This window comes from Symphodus melops, assembly GCF_947650265.1.
Source record: "Symphodus melops genome assembly, chromosome: 12".
Classification (NCBI taxonomy): domain Eukaryota; kingdom Metazoa; phylum Chordata; class Actinopteri; order Labriformes; family Labridae; genus Symphodus; species Symphodus melops.
This window is the reverse complement of record NC_136702.1, coordinates 11,280,279-11,298,641: the sequence shown is the minus strand read 5'-3', so window position 1 is coordinate 11,298,641 and position 18,363 is coordinate 11,280,279. Positions and strand designations below refer to the sequence as shown.

At 39.4% G+C, this 18,363-nt stretch overlaps 1 protein-coding gene across 2 annotated transcripts in view; it reads right to left on the bottom strand.

Annotated features, from left to right (window-relative positions):
* Positions 1–17,950, bottom strand: part of kcnh7 (potassium voltage-gated channel subfamily H member 7) — a 36,793-nt gene extending 18,843 nt beyond the window's left edge. The window contains exons 1-6 of one of the 2 annotated variants that reach the window (XM_079356957.1): positions 17,481–17,950; positions 16,935–17,165; positions 6,746–6,901; positions 2,986–3,426; positions 2,220–2,240; positions 981–1,192 (exon numbers count right to left, since the gene is read on the bottom strand). In XM_079356957.1, coding sequence (XP_079213083.1) covers positions 981–1,192; positions 2,220–2,240; positions 2,986–3,426; positions 6,746–6,901; positions 16,935–17,165; positions 17,481–17,556 — 1,137 coding nt within the window. In that variant the 5' untranslated portion in view covers positions 17,557–17,950. The remainder of the gene's footprint in view (positions 1–980; positions 1,193–2,219; positions 2,241–2,985; positions 3,427–6,745; positions 6,902–16,934; positions 17,166–17,480) is intronic. The other variant, XM_079356958.1, reaches the window with a different exon arrangement.
* Positions 17,951–18,363: the final 413 nt, after the last annotated feature.

The following is an 18,363-nucleotide window of genomic DNA, read 5'->3' as shown; positions in this document are numbered from 1 at the left end:
GATTGATGTTCCCTCAAAAATAAAGGCACATGTACTTCGAGTTTAAGTTAAATACAACGAATTAAAGCAGGTTTTATTTCTTTTAATTTGCAATGACACTAGCCCTATTGTCCTTGGAGAAGTTGGCATTCTAGTCCTGTCAACAGGGACACCTGCCTCCCCATATAGAAGTTTTGATCTTATGCATTGCCCTTGAACAAGAAATTGAATCCCTACTGAAGTTCTGCAGAGGTGTCAGCAACCTGTGTTAAGGCTTGCGGGTAAGAAGATGACTTTCATGAGGGATCAGTGGAATGTCCTTTCACTCCATTTTCAAAACAACTGCCTTCAGTGAATGCTGATAGGAATGAAGTTATCATCCTCATTTTCTCTGCATTTAAAACTGCTTGGTAATGCTTGTCTGTACTGCAACAGAGATTGATGTGTAATCCTTGCTTCACCCGTTGTTCTTTTTTTATCTCTGACAACATGTACATGTTTCTGCATGTCAGTATATAACTCTATTCAACAACCCTCCTCAAAGGTAGGGTTAGTCATTTTATCCAGGATTCGCTATTTGTTGTATTCACTAAAATGATCTTTACATCCCAACGACATTCAACAAATGAAGATTTCTGACGAAGGACTGTAAAAGAGGCATTATCTCTAGCTGCTATACTCCTGTAAAAACTCTGACCTATCCCTGCTGTGAGCTCCTGATAGAATGTACAATTCAAATGCCTCCCTGCATTACCAACTCGTCTTAAACAGAAAACAAATCAATGGCCTAAGAAGGAATCATCACTGCAGTGACAGATGATTCCATCTGCTAGATTCCCATCCACAAATTAGCTGATTGTGCACACAGAAACAAAGATTTTTTATGTAAAATGACCCATTGCGACATCAAAGGACAATAGGCTACAAATAAAAATAAGGTTGAGAAGAATTTTAATAACCAGTTTCTACGTGACCAAAATAAGTAACTCTTCCTGACTCACCTGTGTGACTTTTTCTGTGACATTGTGAGTTCTGTCTTTGACTTTTGGTGCGATGATAGCAGTCTCAGATGTAGGCGGGGAATGGGGCTTCTTGTCAGTAGCCTCAGAGAAGTGAAGTGCTATCAGTGGGATCTTGTTGAGGGTGCTGTACTTGTTGATGTTGGAGTCAGAGGTAGAGCCGAGCAGGCTGGACTTCATGTGGTTAAAAGGGCCTGGTGGTAGAGACAATGACACATTAGCATCCTTGATACACTTTATTATCATTGTCAACTTAATAATAGTCTTTAAGATTGACAAGGAATCATACGCAATATTTCTAACATACATCTATATTAAAATTCATGAGAATGCTTCAATTTGATATTATAGTCCACCAGCTGTCTGATAGCTATACAAATGAAGTCTGTGTGATTCAATATCTGACCTTACTGCAACTTTTACTACTAGAGAGAAACAATCAAGTTTTTTTTTTCATTTTGCAGACATGGATTAATGAATTGAAGGAATGCCTCATTTCTTTGATTCATAGTACTTCGTATATGTAGCAATCAATGTTTAGAGGAAATCAGTAGGAGCCTATGATACTTATAGTATAGTGAATAGGTAAGGAGCTTAAGGAAATGATTAGATAATCCTTTTGAAAATGGGATTCCATACAGTTCTTTTTTTTATTTCCTAAGTTATGTTTGGGTATTTAGACTTTGACTTTGTTTTTAATCACTGATATATACCTGCTAACTTACTGCATGGTTTTATCTGTTAAACTTTAATGGTAAACCATGGATGCCATTGTAAAAATTGGGTCCTTCTTTTGTTTTGTTCACAAAAAAATAATTGGCAAGCTTTGCAACAATAAAGGATTTTCACACATATACTGCATGCTTGATGGCTAGAATAGCATGAAACAGCTTGTTTGCAGAGCTACTGGAATATAATGAGATACAAGCATTGATCATGCAGATCAATTAAAAATAAATGCTAAGATTTATATGAGAGCAGAAATGAAACTTATATAATCACATGATATGATTGTATAGACTGCTGCAATGGAATAAATTCTACATCTGTCTAATAAACACAAGTCTACAAGGTTTTTCTCATGAGTAGGTGCAGTAAGCACACTCAAGCTGTCATTCAAACGTGGATCTGTGAAGTGCATTTTTGCTGATTGCCTTGGTTGGAAATCATGCTCGAAAACAGCACTGAGCAATGAAATACAGGGCAGAAATACATGATTACCTCTGACACGGCTACCACTGTCTACAGACAGCATTTATGGACAGAAAATACAGAAAAACATTTTTAAAAAACTCGACACAAAATTAATTGGAAAAAACATTTGTTGTTTTATGGTTGAGATACAACATGTACGCATCATGGATTGTATATAAGAGGTGGACGTAGCTACTGGTTTAAAAAGTGAAGTGTTTTTTTTTTTCAGGTAAAAGAGCATGCACGTGTTGTTTCCATGACAACAGCCTTTTAAAAATGACAACTGTACAGCATGACCAAAACAGCGTCCTTACTTTTTACAGTATGGTTGATATTTGATATTTTTTTCCCTTCACAAGCGCTACGAGTGGTTGCACCTTACACCTGCATTCATTCTAATAGTCAGGGCTGGGGGACGGCGGACTAAGAGTTAAAAAGAAGTCTGATAGCATGAAACATGATGGAATTGTTTCATCCGTTAACACTTTTTTACGAGTTCATCGTCTCAATAGCAATTTTACACTCTTCATACAGCATGATGCCCATTTTGTAAGCTATGTCGTCCCATCCTATTTAAAGTAAATTTGAAGAAAAAGGAAGTTATACTTTTGGACATGGCAACCTGTCACTGATAGATAAAAGACAATGGCAACAACCAAAATGGAGTGCTTAAGGCTTTAAAAGGGGATTCACAAAAAGGGGTGACATTGCATTGCCCACTTCTTTTATACAGTGTCCACGATGCATTCTTAATCACACTCAATAATGGAGCTGTAAGTAAATCCATAAATACCTTCACTCGTATGACGATCCCTGAATATACTTTTGGAATTGGAGCTGTAGCCTTCAATTTCATGGACGGATGAGGCTCTCCTCATGCTGCTGATGCTGCCTCTGGGGAAGGTGTTTGACAGGGTGGTAGAGGACTGCTGGGGCTCTGTCTGGTACAGCTTCTCCCAAGGGGGTTTAGGGGACGAATGGTCAAGCGGTTCAGGACCGATACTTGCCTGGGATGAGTGGTGGCTGGAGCCTATGAGGCCATGTGTGTCATTGGTCTCAATGGGGCTAAAAATGCTCTTTGTGGGTGAGGGGAAGTTCTGCAGGGCCACTGAGTCCTCATTCTCTTTAGGCGAGTCCACCATCACAGCATCAGGGTCTTCTTGTGGAAGAGATTGCTTGTTGGTATTCATTAGGCTAAAAGCTGCCTGACGGAAGCGAAAGAATCGACTCCTCCCTGAACATTTGGAGAAAAATACAAAAAAACGTTCATTAGAAAATCACTTTATTGTTCATCCTTTATGTGCAAGGATTCACGGAAGTTGTGTTGTGTTAAAGGCCCATGTCGCAGCGTCTTTTCTATCTGCAGGAGTTATTTTGAAAGCATGAAAAAAATAATAATACAGGCCTACAAGAAGAGTCATAATGTCTGCTATATATCTGCAATAACATGCTGCCTTGCATAACGTTTGAAAATATAGCAGTATTTTTGTATTCCCCCCCTGTATCCTGATACATAATGCCGATACACAGCCTCACCCAGATTACAACACAGCATCTTGTTTCAGTGCTCATACGCATGCGACAGAGCAGGTTGCACAGTTGAATCCTTAAGCCTCATTGATTTGCAAAAAGAACACAACATATGCACATAAGCCATGTTTTCCTCACAGACGCAGAACAAAATGTCGATGACCTCCTGGGACAGAGGAAAAGTTTTGCCTCATTAAGAATAGAAAGAGGGTGAAAGTGAACCCTGCCTCACTCCTGGGGCATCCATCTCTCAGCACCCTTCTTACATAACACCATCGCCATCTGTTTCCATCCCCTGTCCAAATGTGCTGATGTTACAACTATAGCCGCTTACAATAGAGCCGTGACACTCAACAAGTTTCCTGGAGAGGAACCTAATGACATCCTTAGCTGGCAGGAGATATGGATAACCTTCCTGTCTCTGCTCTGCAGGCAGACTCTGTCATCACTACAGAAGGCTCCTGACTGGAGCTAAAGCTGAATGCTTATGTAACATCTGTTTAGCATAATTTGGTATAGAAAGGCATATGATGAACACAAAGAGCAAATCTCTAAAATATTATAGAATACATTTGGGTAATTTCACACCTTCGCTTTCCTTTTTTATTTCACTTTTTGACTTTACATCAAATTTTAAAATGTCTGTGTTGCCAAAAATCTTTTTTCTGGCATTTGTAGCACAAATGGTGGCAACAACAGTCTGTTTGTTTGCATGTAGATAGTGATGGTGATTCCGATTCTATCAGTTAAATTAAAAAATATCTGCAAAATCGGACGACGCTTAGCAGTTATTGTGTTGGAGTCCTTATGGTATGAGTCTTTTGTTTGAATAGCCCTAACTTTAAAATTTCAAAATGACAAGTTGTGTCATTCCAGTTTGAAATGTTTCTTCCACAGTGGTGATGAAGTTACAGTCTTGTCTGAAAAATTAAAGGAGCAGGACTTGAGGGGTTTGAGGACAGTATCTTAAAGTCTTGGGGAATTTAACTTATTGACTCAGCAAAAATACACACTTTATATAAATATAAAGTGTGTGAGTGGACAGGCACACATACTGTACTGTGCGGTATATAAGGGAGGAATGGAGCAGGGAAGGCTGGTACCCACAAACCAAACCAAAGAAGTGCGACTTGTGTTAGTCTTGAAGATATGTTGCTTCTTTAGCTCTATCGATTCATGGTTCATGCTTTTTCACACCTCCTAGTCACAAAAGAGTGTGGAGGGTCACATGACAGTCCCATGGGAAATGTTGTAGTTAAAAGTGAGTGAATGTAGCAGCATAGGAAGAAACATCAAGATGGAGCTGTTTGTGGTACTGCAGCCTACCTTCCTTTGGTTGGGAAATGAAAGTTTGAAAGGATTTTTCTTTAAAACTTACTTAAGTACTCTGCAACTTCAATATGTTTCTATCATGTCAGAAACTAGCTTGTTGATGATATCATTAGTTGCACTTCTATTGCAAAAACCTTCACCAGAGAATGGAAGACTGAGTTGGTACTAAGCGCATTTTATATTCACTGTGCTTTCAAAAATAAATTCCTGGTGGTTCATGTTTTCAGGGAGAATGAACAGGCTGCAAGACTGTAATCTTGTGAATGATACCTTATGTGACCAAAAGTTCTGGTTTCTTTTGGTGGAAACATGATTTAAGTAAGAAAGCAAGTAATAACGTTCAAAAGGGAACAACTAAATCGTGACGGAGACATTCAATTAAACTGAAGTTAGAAGTTAAAGTGGTGATTCTATAAAAGAATGTATGATATCTGTAAAGTTGTGGACCTCACAGAATAAAAGAAATCTCTAAGGAACAAATAGTGTTCCCTTCTGCTGAGTAATTTGTACCAATTGTTTCTGGTTTGGGGCCTTTAAGGCAGCTGGAAGGTGCTGAATGTTGTGTTTTAGATGGCAGCTCAGGGAATGAGGGATTACTCTCTTCCAGGCTCAATATTGTGCTCGCTGACACCTGCAAGTTTATTGTCTCCTGTCAACAGTGGATCATAATTAGCCCCCCAAATATACAAAATTCACTTTTCACATGCTGAAAAAAAGGACTTTCCAGGTACAATGCTAAAAAAGAATGTATGTTTACAAAAGAAGTGATTCTCACAAATTATTTGCATCACTTCCTCAAGTCCACTTTAAGTCAAAGCATGTCAAGCATTAAATGAGTCTTCTGCCTTGGTGTTATCTGAGGGCTGTTGAAGACAAAGACAATGGAAAGGTCATGTTTTAAGTGTGATGTGTGCAAGTAGTCAAGACTGTTTCTAATCTAAAGTCACATCATATGTTTAACTCCCCCATCTAGCCACAGGTCCCCTCTCTGAAGCACTGTCAAAAGCAATCAATTCTGATTAGCAATGTAAGCAGTGGACACGGGCCCTCGCTCGCACATGAGCGAATACACATAAGCATGCACACGCGCACGCCTAAAATACACGCACACACACAAGAGCACAAGCTGAATGCCAGTGCCTTGGAGCGATTCATGCTGAGTGTAGTGGATAGCTGAGTTCCGGTCATAGAAGAGATGCTGAGTGCCTCCTATGAGGGAGGGGCCTGATTGACATTTACACCTACTGACACACATCCAAATAAAACAAGTGAGGTATACACATAAATGTAAATTATGCATAAAACAAGAACTATTCTATAGCTCAGGGTTATGTAAACACCATTCCCTGCATGCATTATCATGTACATGTCAAAAAAAATTAAATAAACAAAAAAAGCGCTTGCAACATGATTGGATGCAACACAAAGCAGGCCAGGGAAGTGAATCATTATCTCTAGTGCTTAATTAGTGACTAACAGATGTAGAGGGCTAATTTAATGAATTATCTCAATTTCAGCTGTCCACTCAACTGCCCTTTGTTAAAAAGAGGGGACTTTCTTGTTTATACTAATATATGCTGGTGTACAGTAAGTAATTAAAAAGATGTACATTTTGTATTTCTATTCCATTAAAATACTGTTGAATCTCCTTTTTAACATCGTGCTCGGAGACCTCTATGTCAAATACTCACTTTGATCTGACTTTGTGGGTGACGTTGGGCTTATCTTCTCGGTGGAGTTGTCACTCTCCTCATCCACAACGTAATCGAAATTCAAGATAAACATCATCACCATTCCCTCCTCGTTTTTCACCGGGATGACGTGAGTGTTGCACTGAAAGTCAGACCCTGAAAGACAAACACAGTGTCAATGCCAAAGAGCTGCATTATAAATGATCCTATCAGCCTTCTCTCACTTCCTTTGTCCTAAACCTGTGGAGGACAAAAAAAGAGAGGATTTTTGACAATGATCAGGAAAGTCATTGGATCTTGGGCCAACGTAAATCTAAAAAATGACAAACACCTCCTTCTGGTTTCCCATCGATGTTGGGGAAAATGCAGAGAAGTTGATCTGATTTAAAGGTCAAAGCCTGCATGTCAAAACAAATGAGGGGGTTGAGATAAAAATAAGCCCAGGGGTTAAATTTCCCTGTGTGCCTATATACATACTTTAAAGTATACCACATGTGATTTAATGAGCACTACATAGCATTAAAATGAGTACGCTTGCAGAGGTTGGACAAATGTGATGCAAGAGCCTCAGTATGGTGCAGACAGCAGGGTTTAGCCGAATAGATCAAACAGGCAGGGCAGATTACAGCCAATTTAGAGGATTGCGACGCGCTCATAGGAATAATTACTCGAGCTGAGAATCCAGTGAAGCAGTGGAGCGGGAAACAATCCTTGATCTAAACTTAGTCTGGAGCCCCAGAGTATCCTGATTTCTCAACTGCACTCGCTGGTTAAAGCTGTGTTAGTGAAAGCTATTATTGATGCCTGAAGGGAAAGTACCCAGCAATACTCACTCACTTTCCCCAAACATCAACACATTAGGGCTCTACTGTATACAGCAACGGTGCTATAACTTGGAATTATTCCAATCATCAGCACATAATCAGATATAACACAACATATTTTTTAAGAAGTTTCATTTTTTTTTTTTTTACATATATACAAGTTTCATCAGTTAGTGAAACTTCAGTTAGCTAGATGAAAATGCAAATATGCAAATGGTGCTGTCCCTTTGTCATTCTCAAGCCTGTCTGTCTTTCCGTCTGACTCGCTGTGCTGCTCCTCCCGACAGAGGACACATATTACCAGTGTGGCTGTAATCTCCGCAGGGCTCACAGACACCCTGCCAGCAGCATTCATTAGCAGTAGACTCGCTGTCTGACTAAATATAACAAACTCTGCCTCAACATGCCAGAGTTCTGTTGGAATGATTTCTGCATAAAATCTCCCAGAAGGATTGCAGCATTGTCACCACTGGGAATATGACTATGTGATTTTGATATACGGGGTGACTTAAAAAATGTGCAGCGTTCGAGAATAAAGGTAGAATCAAGTGGAGAAGAGCGGCAGAATAAACGCTTGTATGTGTATGTGCTGCTGTTTGTGGATAATAACACAATTCCACACTCATCTTTGCTGGTGTCATTTGTGCCTGAAAATGCTGTGATGAGAGGAAGAGAGCTGTGCTTGAAGAGCAAGGGGACTTTGAGTCCTTCCTTACACAGAAAATCCCCTTTTCATAAAAAGCACTTTCGTGCATTTCCCAGAAATCCTCCACTTAATTCTACATTGTCCTTTCTATAAAAGGAAACCGTTTGTGTTCTGTCTTTGATCTCTTTGATTTGACTGTTTGCTCAATTTTCAGAGTGGACCAAAAACTGAGTGATTGTGATTTAGTGTCAAATTTTAATTATCTCTGAAATCCTGAAGGAATTAGTCTAGTTTTTGTGATTAAAATCTATCTCCAAAATATGTCAAACTATTTAAGGATATTTTGTCTTGTTATCCGTGGAAACTGTAGAAGTGAGGGAAATAATTGTGTAATACTTTCCAAAAAACTTCCCTAACTGAAAATTAAAACTAATAAAACAATTAAACTGAAATTAAACTTTCAGAGAAGGTTTATTTTGGGGCTTTTTATGCCTTTATATTAGATACAGTAAAGTGGATGGAGTCAGAAATCGGAAGGAGAGTGTGGGGAATGACATGTGGGAAAGGAGCCACAGGTCGAATTCGAACCCAGGCCTAATTTAAGCAGACCACTTTCTCCCCAACAATTTGTGTTGTTCTATTCTGAATATAAATTAATTTATAAACAGTATATATACGTACATTATCTCATCAGGATTTGAACAGGTGACCCATTGTAGATATGCTTTACTATACTGTAATTATTATTGATCTGCAAATGCCATGCTGTTTTAAGAAACGTTTAGCCTTCTATAGTCTCTGCAAGTAATAAGAATTAAAGATGTCAGCATTTCTTCTCAATGCAAAGACAAACAGATGCAGAGAGGATTATACAGTATAGCATAACTGGTGCATTAAATATGTAGTGCTTTTTTTCCACTGAATGCATCTATCAGCCATAAAAATAAAAAACATGTTTTTGCTTTCAGCATTTAACATGGTTTTAAGCTTGCATGTTCATTTCCTTAAATACTACTTCAGACAATGTAAGCAGCAGAAAAGCTATGCAATATACACGATAAAAGCTCTGAGAAACAACCATCTTAAAAAGGAAAAATAGAAATTAAATACCAATTGGTCCTATTAGTTCAAACAAAAGAGCTCTAGGGTGAATTATTTAGTTCCTTTTTCTGTGTACAGTCATTTCAGCAGAGGCATTTCTGGGCTGGAGTTTCCCTCAGCAGATGGGGAAACAATAGTCATGCTTAAAGGCTAAACCATGGGGGTCCCCTCTCATCCAGTCTCCTGCTGAATGTCACCTCTACTGAAAAGGATGAAAGGGAGGCTTCTTCACAAACGGCTTTGTTAAAATAGCACAGAGTGTGCTGGTTTAAAGCCGATCTGATAAAATGTTTTTGTCACGGTTTCCTACATTACTTTGTTAACTTTTGCCTGTGACGGCAAAGCTCCGAGAAAGACACACAAACGTTGTTTGTCCCAACAGTGACAGAAATGAATTGTAACACAACTTACGTTCTACACATTTATAAACACAAAGTACATGAGTAATAAACGAAAGGAACTTTAAATGACTACGCCTTTTCCACCACACTTTAAATCAGTGGATGTAAACCATGTGATTAGCAAGGTTGTGTATGATCTGAAGGAAGACATCTGGAGACTTCACTGTTATTCGTCTACTTTTGTACTGTATCTCAAACTAAGGCCAAGAGCCAACACAAACAGTAAAGACTCAGATATAGCCCTTTTTTATGTTTTTTAAACCTTACTTCTTTTAGCCATAATTAATACTAGTTGAGATCCACATTTTTTAATACTTCTGAAACTATACTGGACAGTGTTGATCACATCATGGGTACATATTCAAATAGATCTACTGATATGCTTACTAAGGTTTGTAATTAATCTCATCATAAAATAACACAAATTCTAAGCTAAAAAGTCACACTGTTTCAATTGAGTTATGATGAATAGTTCCAACTTTCTCAAGCTGTGATGATCAGCCCCTGTCGACCGACAAACTTCCTCAGCAGAAATGACTTCTCAGCTCAAGTTTCATCCTGATCAAAGTTGTAAGACCGGTGAAGTAAAGGCAAGGCTCTTTCTCAGATCCGCTGGGAAATAATATTGGATTTGTCACAGGACCTTTTTACAAGTTGTGTTGGAACCACAGTGTAACACACAGAAGGCTAATCATTTCAAAAAGTAAAACGCCCGGGAATTTATTGTGTAACATAAAAACTGACGTATGTGTAGTGTCACGCACGCTGATATTACATCCACAGAGGGAGATGCTTGATCATTTGTTTTCTCTCTCGCTTCCAATATCTCCAATATAAAAGCTTGACTTATGAAAGTACATCCTCCTGCTCTGAACCCATCTAAAGGTTTATGTAAACATAGCTGACATAATAAAGAACGATTCAGAAAAAGGTGCTAAAAAAGCATCTTAATGTCTTTTTTTTAAGTCTCTGAAGACTGTCTAGAGTTCGTCTCGGGGAACGATTGAATACATCTTGCCTCTTACTCTGATGGCAGGCTGTTTGCCCTAAATTTAAAAATTTAAACTTTAGAGCTTCATCATGAACAGACAACTACAGCGGCCAAAAAGTGCAGAGTATAGAAAAGTTCCAAAAGACATTAACAGGGAGAAACAGGCTTCAAATTCAGAAAATGTACGGTAAAACGTCCAAAGTTCGCACAAAAGACCACAAAACACACAAAAATAAAAAACCTGCATAATGCCGAGCAATTTAAATACCAGTAAATGCAGGACAAATACACGTGATCTACACAAACAATGCAAACACATGGGTTTAGAGGTTGAGTCGGCAGCTCCAGAACTTGGGACCCCACAAAACTTCACAAAAGTCTGGTGACCCCAGACACCCTAAAACACATACCTGTGAAGCATTTTGCTAAAATAATGTATTTCTATTGTTTCTATCAGTTTTTCTATTGACTTGAAGTAAAAATTCATATTAGACTACATTTAGGCTTTTCATGCAAATTATTGTGGACTGACATTTCTGCACAATGGAAGACAGAGACTCTGCAGGTTTCTTGTTTGGGCATTGATTATAGACGACGCTAGCTTGTGGTCAGTTAATTTAAAGGTACAGTATATTTTTTATTAATCAATGAATAAACAGTTCAGATGACACTATTTGAATTCCACATGACCCCAAGTTTGGGAAAGCCTGAGTTGAGTCAAATCACAATCAAAGTAACTTTGAACACTAAACGACACCACTAATGACCATGGCCGAAATCTACAGCAATATGGAAATGTAATCAAAATGCTTCTGTGAAACACAATCTGATATGACTTCAGGATTTCAGGCGTCTTCATCCGTTTGTGTTGTCACCGTGTTGCAATGCTGCGTGTCAGTTTAATCAGGGCTACCCCTTTTAAATTGGTAAATGTCTTCCTTTACCTTAATGCAACATTTATTCGAACAGCGTGGGTGAGTTAATTTTTGCATGTTTTAGCTATTTGTATCTGCGGTCTTAAAACTTTGTGCTCAAAATCTCAACTTAAAGGGATACTTCACCCATTTGCATGAAGCTGTGTATCATTAGAAACATGGTAGATGAGAAAACATATTTTTCTCGTCTCAGGGCAAAATGAGGGCCGGATTCATGACCATTCAACACTACTACCATGTTTCTAATGATACATAGCTTCATGCAAATGTGTGAAGTATCCCTTTAACCTTATAACATCTAGAACAATGCTTATACTGTTTTTTCTCTCTCAATTTTTTCCCTCGGGATCAATAAAGTATCTATCTATCTATCTTTTATTTTATTGCTATTGTTAAATATGAATAGAAAAAAAATCTAATTAGTATACAGTATCAGTGCTGTTAAAGGGTTTTACACTCTGCAACCTTCCTATTCTTGTCTTCCTATAATCATCTCGTCACAACATATTACTGTCCAATCGTGGCCATAGCTGCACAACATATTGAGAATTATTGACAGCTGAGCAGTTTGTAGCACAGTGTCCTTTGCATAGTGGGTTTCCCTGTGAGCCAAGAAATGTTATTTACACCTGCCTGAATGAATGGACAGTGTATTAAGACTAGCTACCTTTTCATGATGGAAATTTCATTACCTGAAGATTCTATTTCCATCATCAATATTTAAAAGATTGCTGCTTAATCAAGCGCTGCTTTGGACACTCTCGCATAGATGGCTTACTGTACGGGTCAAACAGAGTGGTGCCGAAACTGTAAGATGTTTTACAGATACTTCCATATCTGAGTAGCTTCTGCTTTTTTTGTCGCAACATGAGGCTACATTTGTATTTTTAATCTTATTTCAAAAAGAGAAGCTATTCCTCATTTCAACCCTGCTGTTCGATTTTGATGTATTGAAGCCTCATATTAATCTGCATAAGCTGATCTACTTTAGGGGGGAAACATGAGTAATATTGTTGAGCACTGATTTTTATTTTTATATATTCCTACCAGCGGGCTATCACACAACCCAAGCTTTAAACAGCACAGCCCCAGACTACTGCCTGGTAATAAGTCTTGTATAATGAAATCTGACATGTTTTTCGTTCTGGGCTATTCTGCTAAAGCCAATACGCAACGTTACTGGGGCGTAGCCAATCGGGACTAGGGCATGTATGGGGAGGCCACGCAAACTAACCCTTTGTTTCCAGTCCTTGACCCTTGTGGCAATATCTCGCCTAAGTGCGACTGCTGTGAGCCACGCAGCCTGGCCTAATTTCATCTTTAATCAGCGTCTTCGGCGCCATCAGGGATAAATAGCCAGCTCCGACTCTACCACTACATCTCATTTGTGTTTATGTTTATCAATTCATGATATTTCTGCTCTCTTTGATCTCATATTCCGTTTAGTTTGTAATCAGCACGGATGCAATGGATGGTAGAAAAATGTAAGTTAGAGTACAGTGAGTGATTAAGAGAAACACACAGATGGTATGGAGAAGAATTTTAGATTGCATGTCCCACCTCCAGTAAGTATCCAGTGCAAGAATCACATGGGATAAAAATAGCCTTTGGATGAGCATTCTATCTAAAGTGAGAAGTGTATTGTTGTGGTGTTCAAAGCTCCAATTAATTATCTTATTTCATGTTGCGCATACGGTGCCTTGAACAAGGCTTCAACTACTCCATATGTTACCATCTTACAAATTAAAAAAGGATTTCAAGTTGCTTGGAATGCACCAACACAACGAGGCCATACCTTGAAGGGGGTGGGGAAATACTACATTGCATTCAAAATCATTTATTCTGTGAAATATGTGACAACCCCTGACTGTGTCACGGACCATCGAGGGTGCCTTCAGGTGGAGAGGGGTGGAACCAATTATTTTGATGTCTTGCACCTGGGTGGGTTGGGCCCTGGGCTATTAAAGCTGGCTGCTTTAGTCTGTCCGCTGCCACTACTGTACATTTGGTTTGTTGTCTTTGTTTTGGCTCAGCAACAACACATGCAATCACCATTGATTTACATAATACAGATTCTTTATAGGCTTATACAAACGCATACGTTCTTTATAGATTATTGTTTAAATCACCTCATATTTTTTTTCTATTTTTGTCACTTGATTATTCTATTTAATCTTTAATGTCCACTTGCGTTATTGCCCGTTATCGCATCTAACTTTATTTTATCCACACGATGTCAAGTGCTTCTAAAAAAATATCGGACTGTTCTTTGCACACCGACTGTTGCAAATACAATCGTAACATAAATACTGTTTTGAATTCCAGGTTTCAACACTGTGATTATGTGGAAAAGTCTGGAGGCTCATGCAAGGAACTGTTCGGGAAGCGGCGGTAGCAAAGCATCCATTACTTAAATATGCAAATGTTTCTTAATGCATGCAGCCGGCACTGTGCTGCTTTTAATTAGTAACCTCTACTTCTCTACTTGGACAACCTGATTGGTATCAAACACATGAAACCTGATGAGGAAAGCACTGTTTGTGTTGCATCTCATACCGTGAGATACCAAAGAGGCCTGAGCGTTATGAAAAATGGATGTGCTCTTTTGCACTGCGGTCATCCAAGTTTCCCACAGCACACCTTGTGCACTGTAGCCCCCCTGTGTCTCCTCCCATCCCCCCTGCCACTAAAACCCCTCAGCCGGTGGGGGGTGCACAGCCTGTCAGTCCCTTCTGTGTGGAGTCACCCATGAAACCCTGCACCCACACATATACAACATGTCCCCGGCTCATTCAGCACGGTTAGCTAAGCTACTTGCTGTTATGTAGCCATTATCCATTTAACTTCTCTTGGCACAGTGTCAGCTTCCTTTTGTTAAGACTCATTCAGGTACAAAGTATTATTACACCCCGTGGAATAGGATAGCTCTACAAAGCCACCAAGGGAAAGCATTTACCTCATTGATTATGTATCATTGCCAGAGGAGGACTGCGCGTGTGGTATCGTCTCACACACAAGCAGTCTTGTTCACAAAAATTTAACCGAATAATGCCCTGGTGGGCAAAGGTCTTTTGCTGTGCTCCCACGGCCGCCATTGTTCCACCACTTTTAATATCTAAGCACACTCATAAGCAGCTTAACTTTCTGCTTTTGCAGTGAAAAGAGCCCAAGCCTTGTTGCTCCCTATGTCACACGGCTTCCTCAAATCCCGTTTTTTTTAAAGATTTTATACTGTAGCCATTGATGAGAAATACAAACTAGATTATGTCACGCTGCAATTACTGAAGATGATAATTCAAACAACATTTTGATTGGCTGCATCTGTTGTGTGGAAAAACAATTAGAAATCAGAAGGGAATTCTGGTAAGGATATTGGGGGGGGGGGGGGGGGGGGTGTAATACAAAGGATTAACTGATTTGCATGAGGGCTGATAACTTGAAACACAGTTAGTAGAGGACACATGGAATACATTCACTTTCCACCCATCAGCTTCAATTTCCCAAAGAACTCCAATCAATACTGTCATCACTGTCAAGGATGCCATGAATCTTTCATCCCCCCCTATAGCAGAGAGGGAGCGTGTGGATAGTGTCCTCCATACTAGTTTAATGCATTTACTCTGTAAGCTGCTCATTCCCAGTCACTGCACTGTCAGCCTTGACATCTTTATTCATGAGCACACACGCTCACTGTAAATTCCTCTGAGAAGTATTAGGAGTTGTGTCTTTGAGCCGCGATTCACACCAGGGGAGGATTGTGAAGAGAGCTGCGATGATGGTTGGAAGGCTTCTTTAAAAAAATTACAGGCACACGCGCATAACAGGAGGGTGACGAGCTGAAAGAAGTTGCTTTGAAAATCTCACATGTCAAAAAAAAAAACCAAAAAAAAAAAAACCCAAGCTGCACTCACTCCCACAGAAAAAAGACCCTAGAGTGTTTTGTGTAATTGTCTTTGAATTTCTGGAGCAATCTGTTTAAGTGTTGGAGCAGCTGCCTCTTGATTTCTTCCTGATTAGCAAAAAAACATAAAGTCCACTCTGATGGTTGCTGATGGTAGATTAAAAATGTATCCATGACCCAGAATCTAATCAAACTCACGGTTAAAAATTAAAGCTGCGGCTCCCTGTGTGATTAAATAAAATATTAGATTTCATATATCCCAGCGTTCCCTCCTCATATGCTGCTGTTTGCATGGATCGGAAGTTATCTGAGAGTAAAGAATGTGCTCAAAGCAACAACATCACAAAGTGTTGGCCTCGTTCGAACAATCTCTTTAACAAAATAAAAGCATGCTCGAGAAGAGGAGCACTTTTGGTTTGATCCTGTACAGCTATGTCATGTTGACCATAAAAAGCTCATGTAAGAGCATGGCAGGAGTCTGTCAATCTGGGGGATTTATACCACTGAGCAGTAACATCATATTAATTCCCTCTGACTCAGGATTGCCGTCTCTGCAGTGAGCCATTCATACCAGGACTAGGAACAGACAAAAATGAATGACAAACCAGTGTAGCATTAAAAGTAGAGTATCTTGGTTTCACAAGCACATTCAATTTTAATTTCCTCATCAGATCTCTTAATTGAGCTACTTTTACTACACACCTTTGTCACCAAGGACACAATTCTATGAATTGGGGAATGTGTGAAAAACATGTTCTCAAACAAAACGTTTGACACTGAATGTTGCAATGATAACAATAACATCAATATAATACTTTTTATTTCCACCATGAGTTATTTTAAACTGTTATTGTGAGTCGTGGAAAACCTCAAAAATTTCACATAAGCGCATGTTCACATGTAGTAACGTGGAACACCTGTTCTCAAATGTGGTACAAGCAATTGTGTTGATGAACACGTTTTGCAAAAGAGACAAAATGTTACCAGAAATTCATGTTGGGGTTTTTTTCTGTAAGGGTTTATTTTGAAAATCATTGTTTATTAGGATAATAGTAAAAGGCTATATTGGATATATAGTGTGTGTCATTCAAGGACTATATTGAGATTTCTCTCCCTTAGTCCTGAGAAATGAGGATGATCAAGGTTATCTGTTTTTACCTACTTTCACTACATACTTGAAGTTGTTTCAGAGCTGACTGCCCTTATTGTTTTCTCCTGATTGTGTCTTGTTACTAATGCTGGATGGGTAGAAACAGACTGACAGGCCACACATCGCAGAGTAGACACAGTAAGGACTTTCAGTAGGTGCTCTCTCACGTCACAAAAGAGCCCTCTCAGCTTACAGGCATTCCATGACAAGCCTCACTCTCATGCCAGGTCACTGACTTACCATCCTTGCGGTGGTAGGTGATCTCCACCTTGCGCTCCTCAGAACCAAGCACCGCCTGGGACACCTGGCTGATGGCCTCTTTGTCTGTCAGCTCACCATAGAGGAAGTCACAGGTGCACGGCTTCTGCATGATGTCGGGTCTGGAGAAACCAGTCATCTCACAGAAGCCGTCGTTGCAATATATGATCGCACAGTTCTCTACCCTGGCATTTGCTATGACAAATTTCCGATCTGTAAAGAAAAGTAAAAGTATGTGTACTGTGTTACAACTGAATTCAGAGCTTTCAACATAAAAACATCTCACTAATACAATCAGCAATCAGGAAAAAATTAACAGTGAAATCTTACATTTTCATTGTCATTACAAGATAATATCACCAGATCAGACTTTTTAATCAAAGAAAAAAATATTATGGAAATAATTTTTTTTCTCAACTTGAAAATGTCCCTTATAATTTCTATTTTACAGTATATTTATCACCACGTTTACTTTGCACTTTCCCCCCCTCTATCTGTGACGCTAGTATACATCAAGAACATACTTACTCTGACCCTCGAATTTCCGAATGATAATTCCAAGGAATGTGTTTTGTGGCGCAACGTGACCTCTTCTAACAGGCATGTTTGGACACGGACTATCCCACGACCTCCACTGAAAGCTTCTTTACAAGTAAATCCCGAAGTTACAGATGTTGGCTCGTTGTGCTGGTTCCTGTACCACAGACCATAGTCGACGCGAGCAGTCTTACCACTTTCGATGACCTTCCCACTTCCCACGAGGACTTCTTTAGCCCGCTTGTATGCCTGAACGTGTGAATGCCTCCTCGCCGAAACGCAGGGAATCGGGGAGGATTGCTTGAGATAGATTTAGTTCGCAAAGCATTTCGCGTTGAGGATGGGCTCGATCCTGACGTCCTCTGTGGCGCTGTGTGGGGCGCGTGCAGCGGGCAGTGGTTGATATGCCAAGGGGAGTGACGTTGCTCCCAGGGGGCTTAGTTCCCTCCACCTCTTGTAAGGATAAGTCCAAGCCTCGTGCACAGAGAGAGATATTATCGAAATTTTCGCTCCCTTTTTAAACTGTAAGCACTACTATATGCTGAATTGTAAAAAACAAACAAAACGTGTCATTCCCTGCTGTTGACAGCCACCGTTAAGTGAGGGGTGATACTATAGGCTCTAGCAAGCTGAGTGACATTGTGAAGTTGAAAATTATCCAAATGTTATAGCCTTTCTTAAAACTGCCCTTAACATTTTATTAAAAAAGACAGTTATTTAATCTATCACCAGTATGTACCTTACATATATTCACGCATTTTAACTTGCGTCTATATATAGCTATACCATATTACTGGAAGTATGCAGTGACTTGTTCTGCTGCCTAATTTCTATATTTAGCATAGTTAGTGCTTTGAGAAGTATGTGTAAGCAC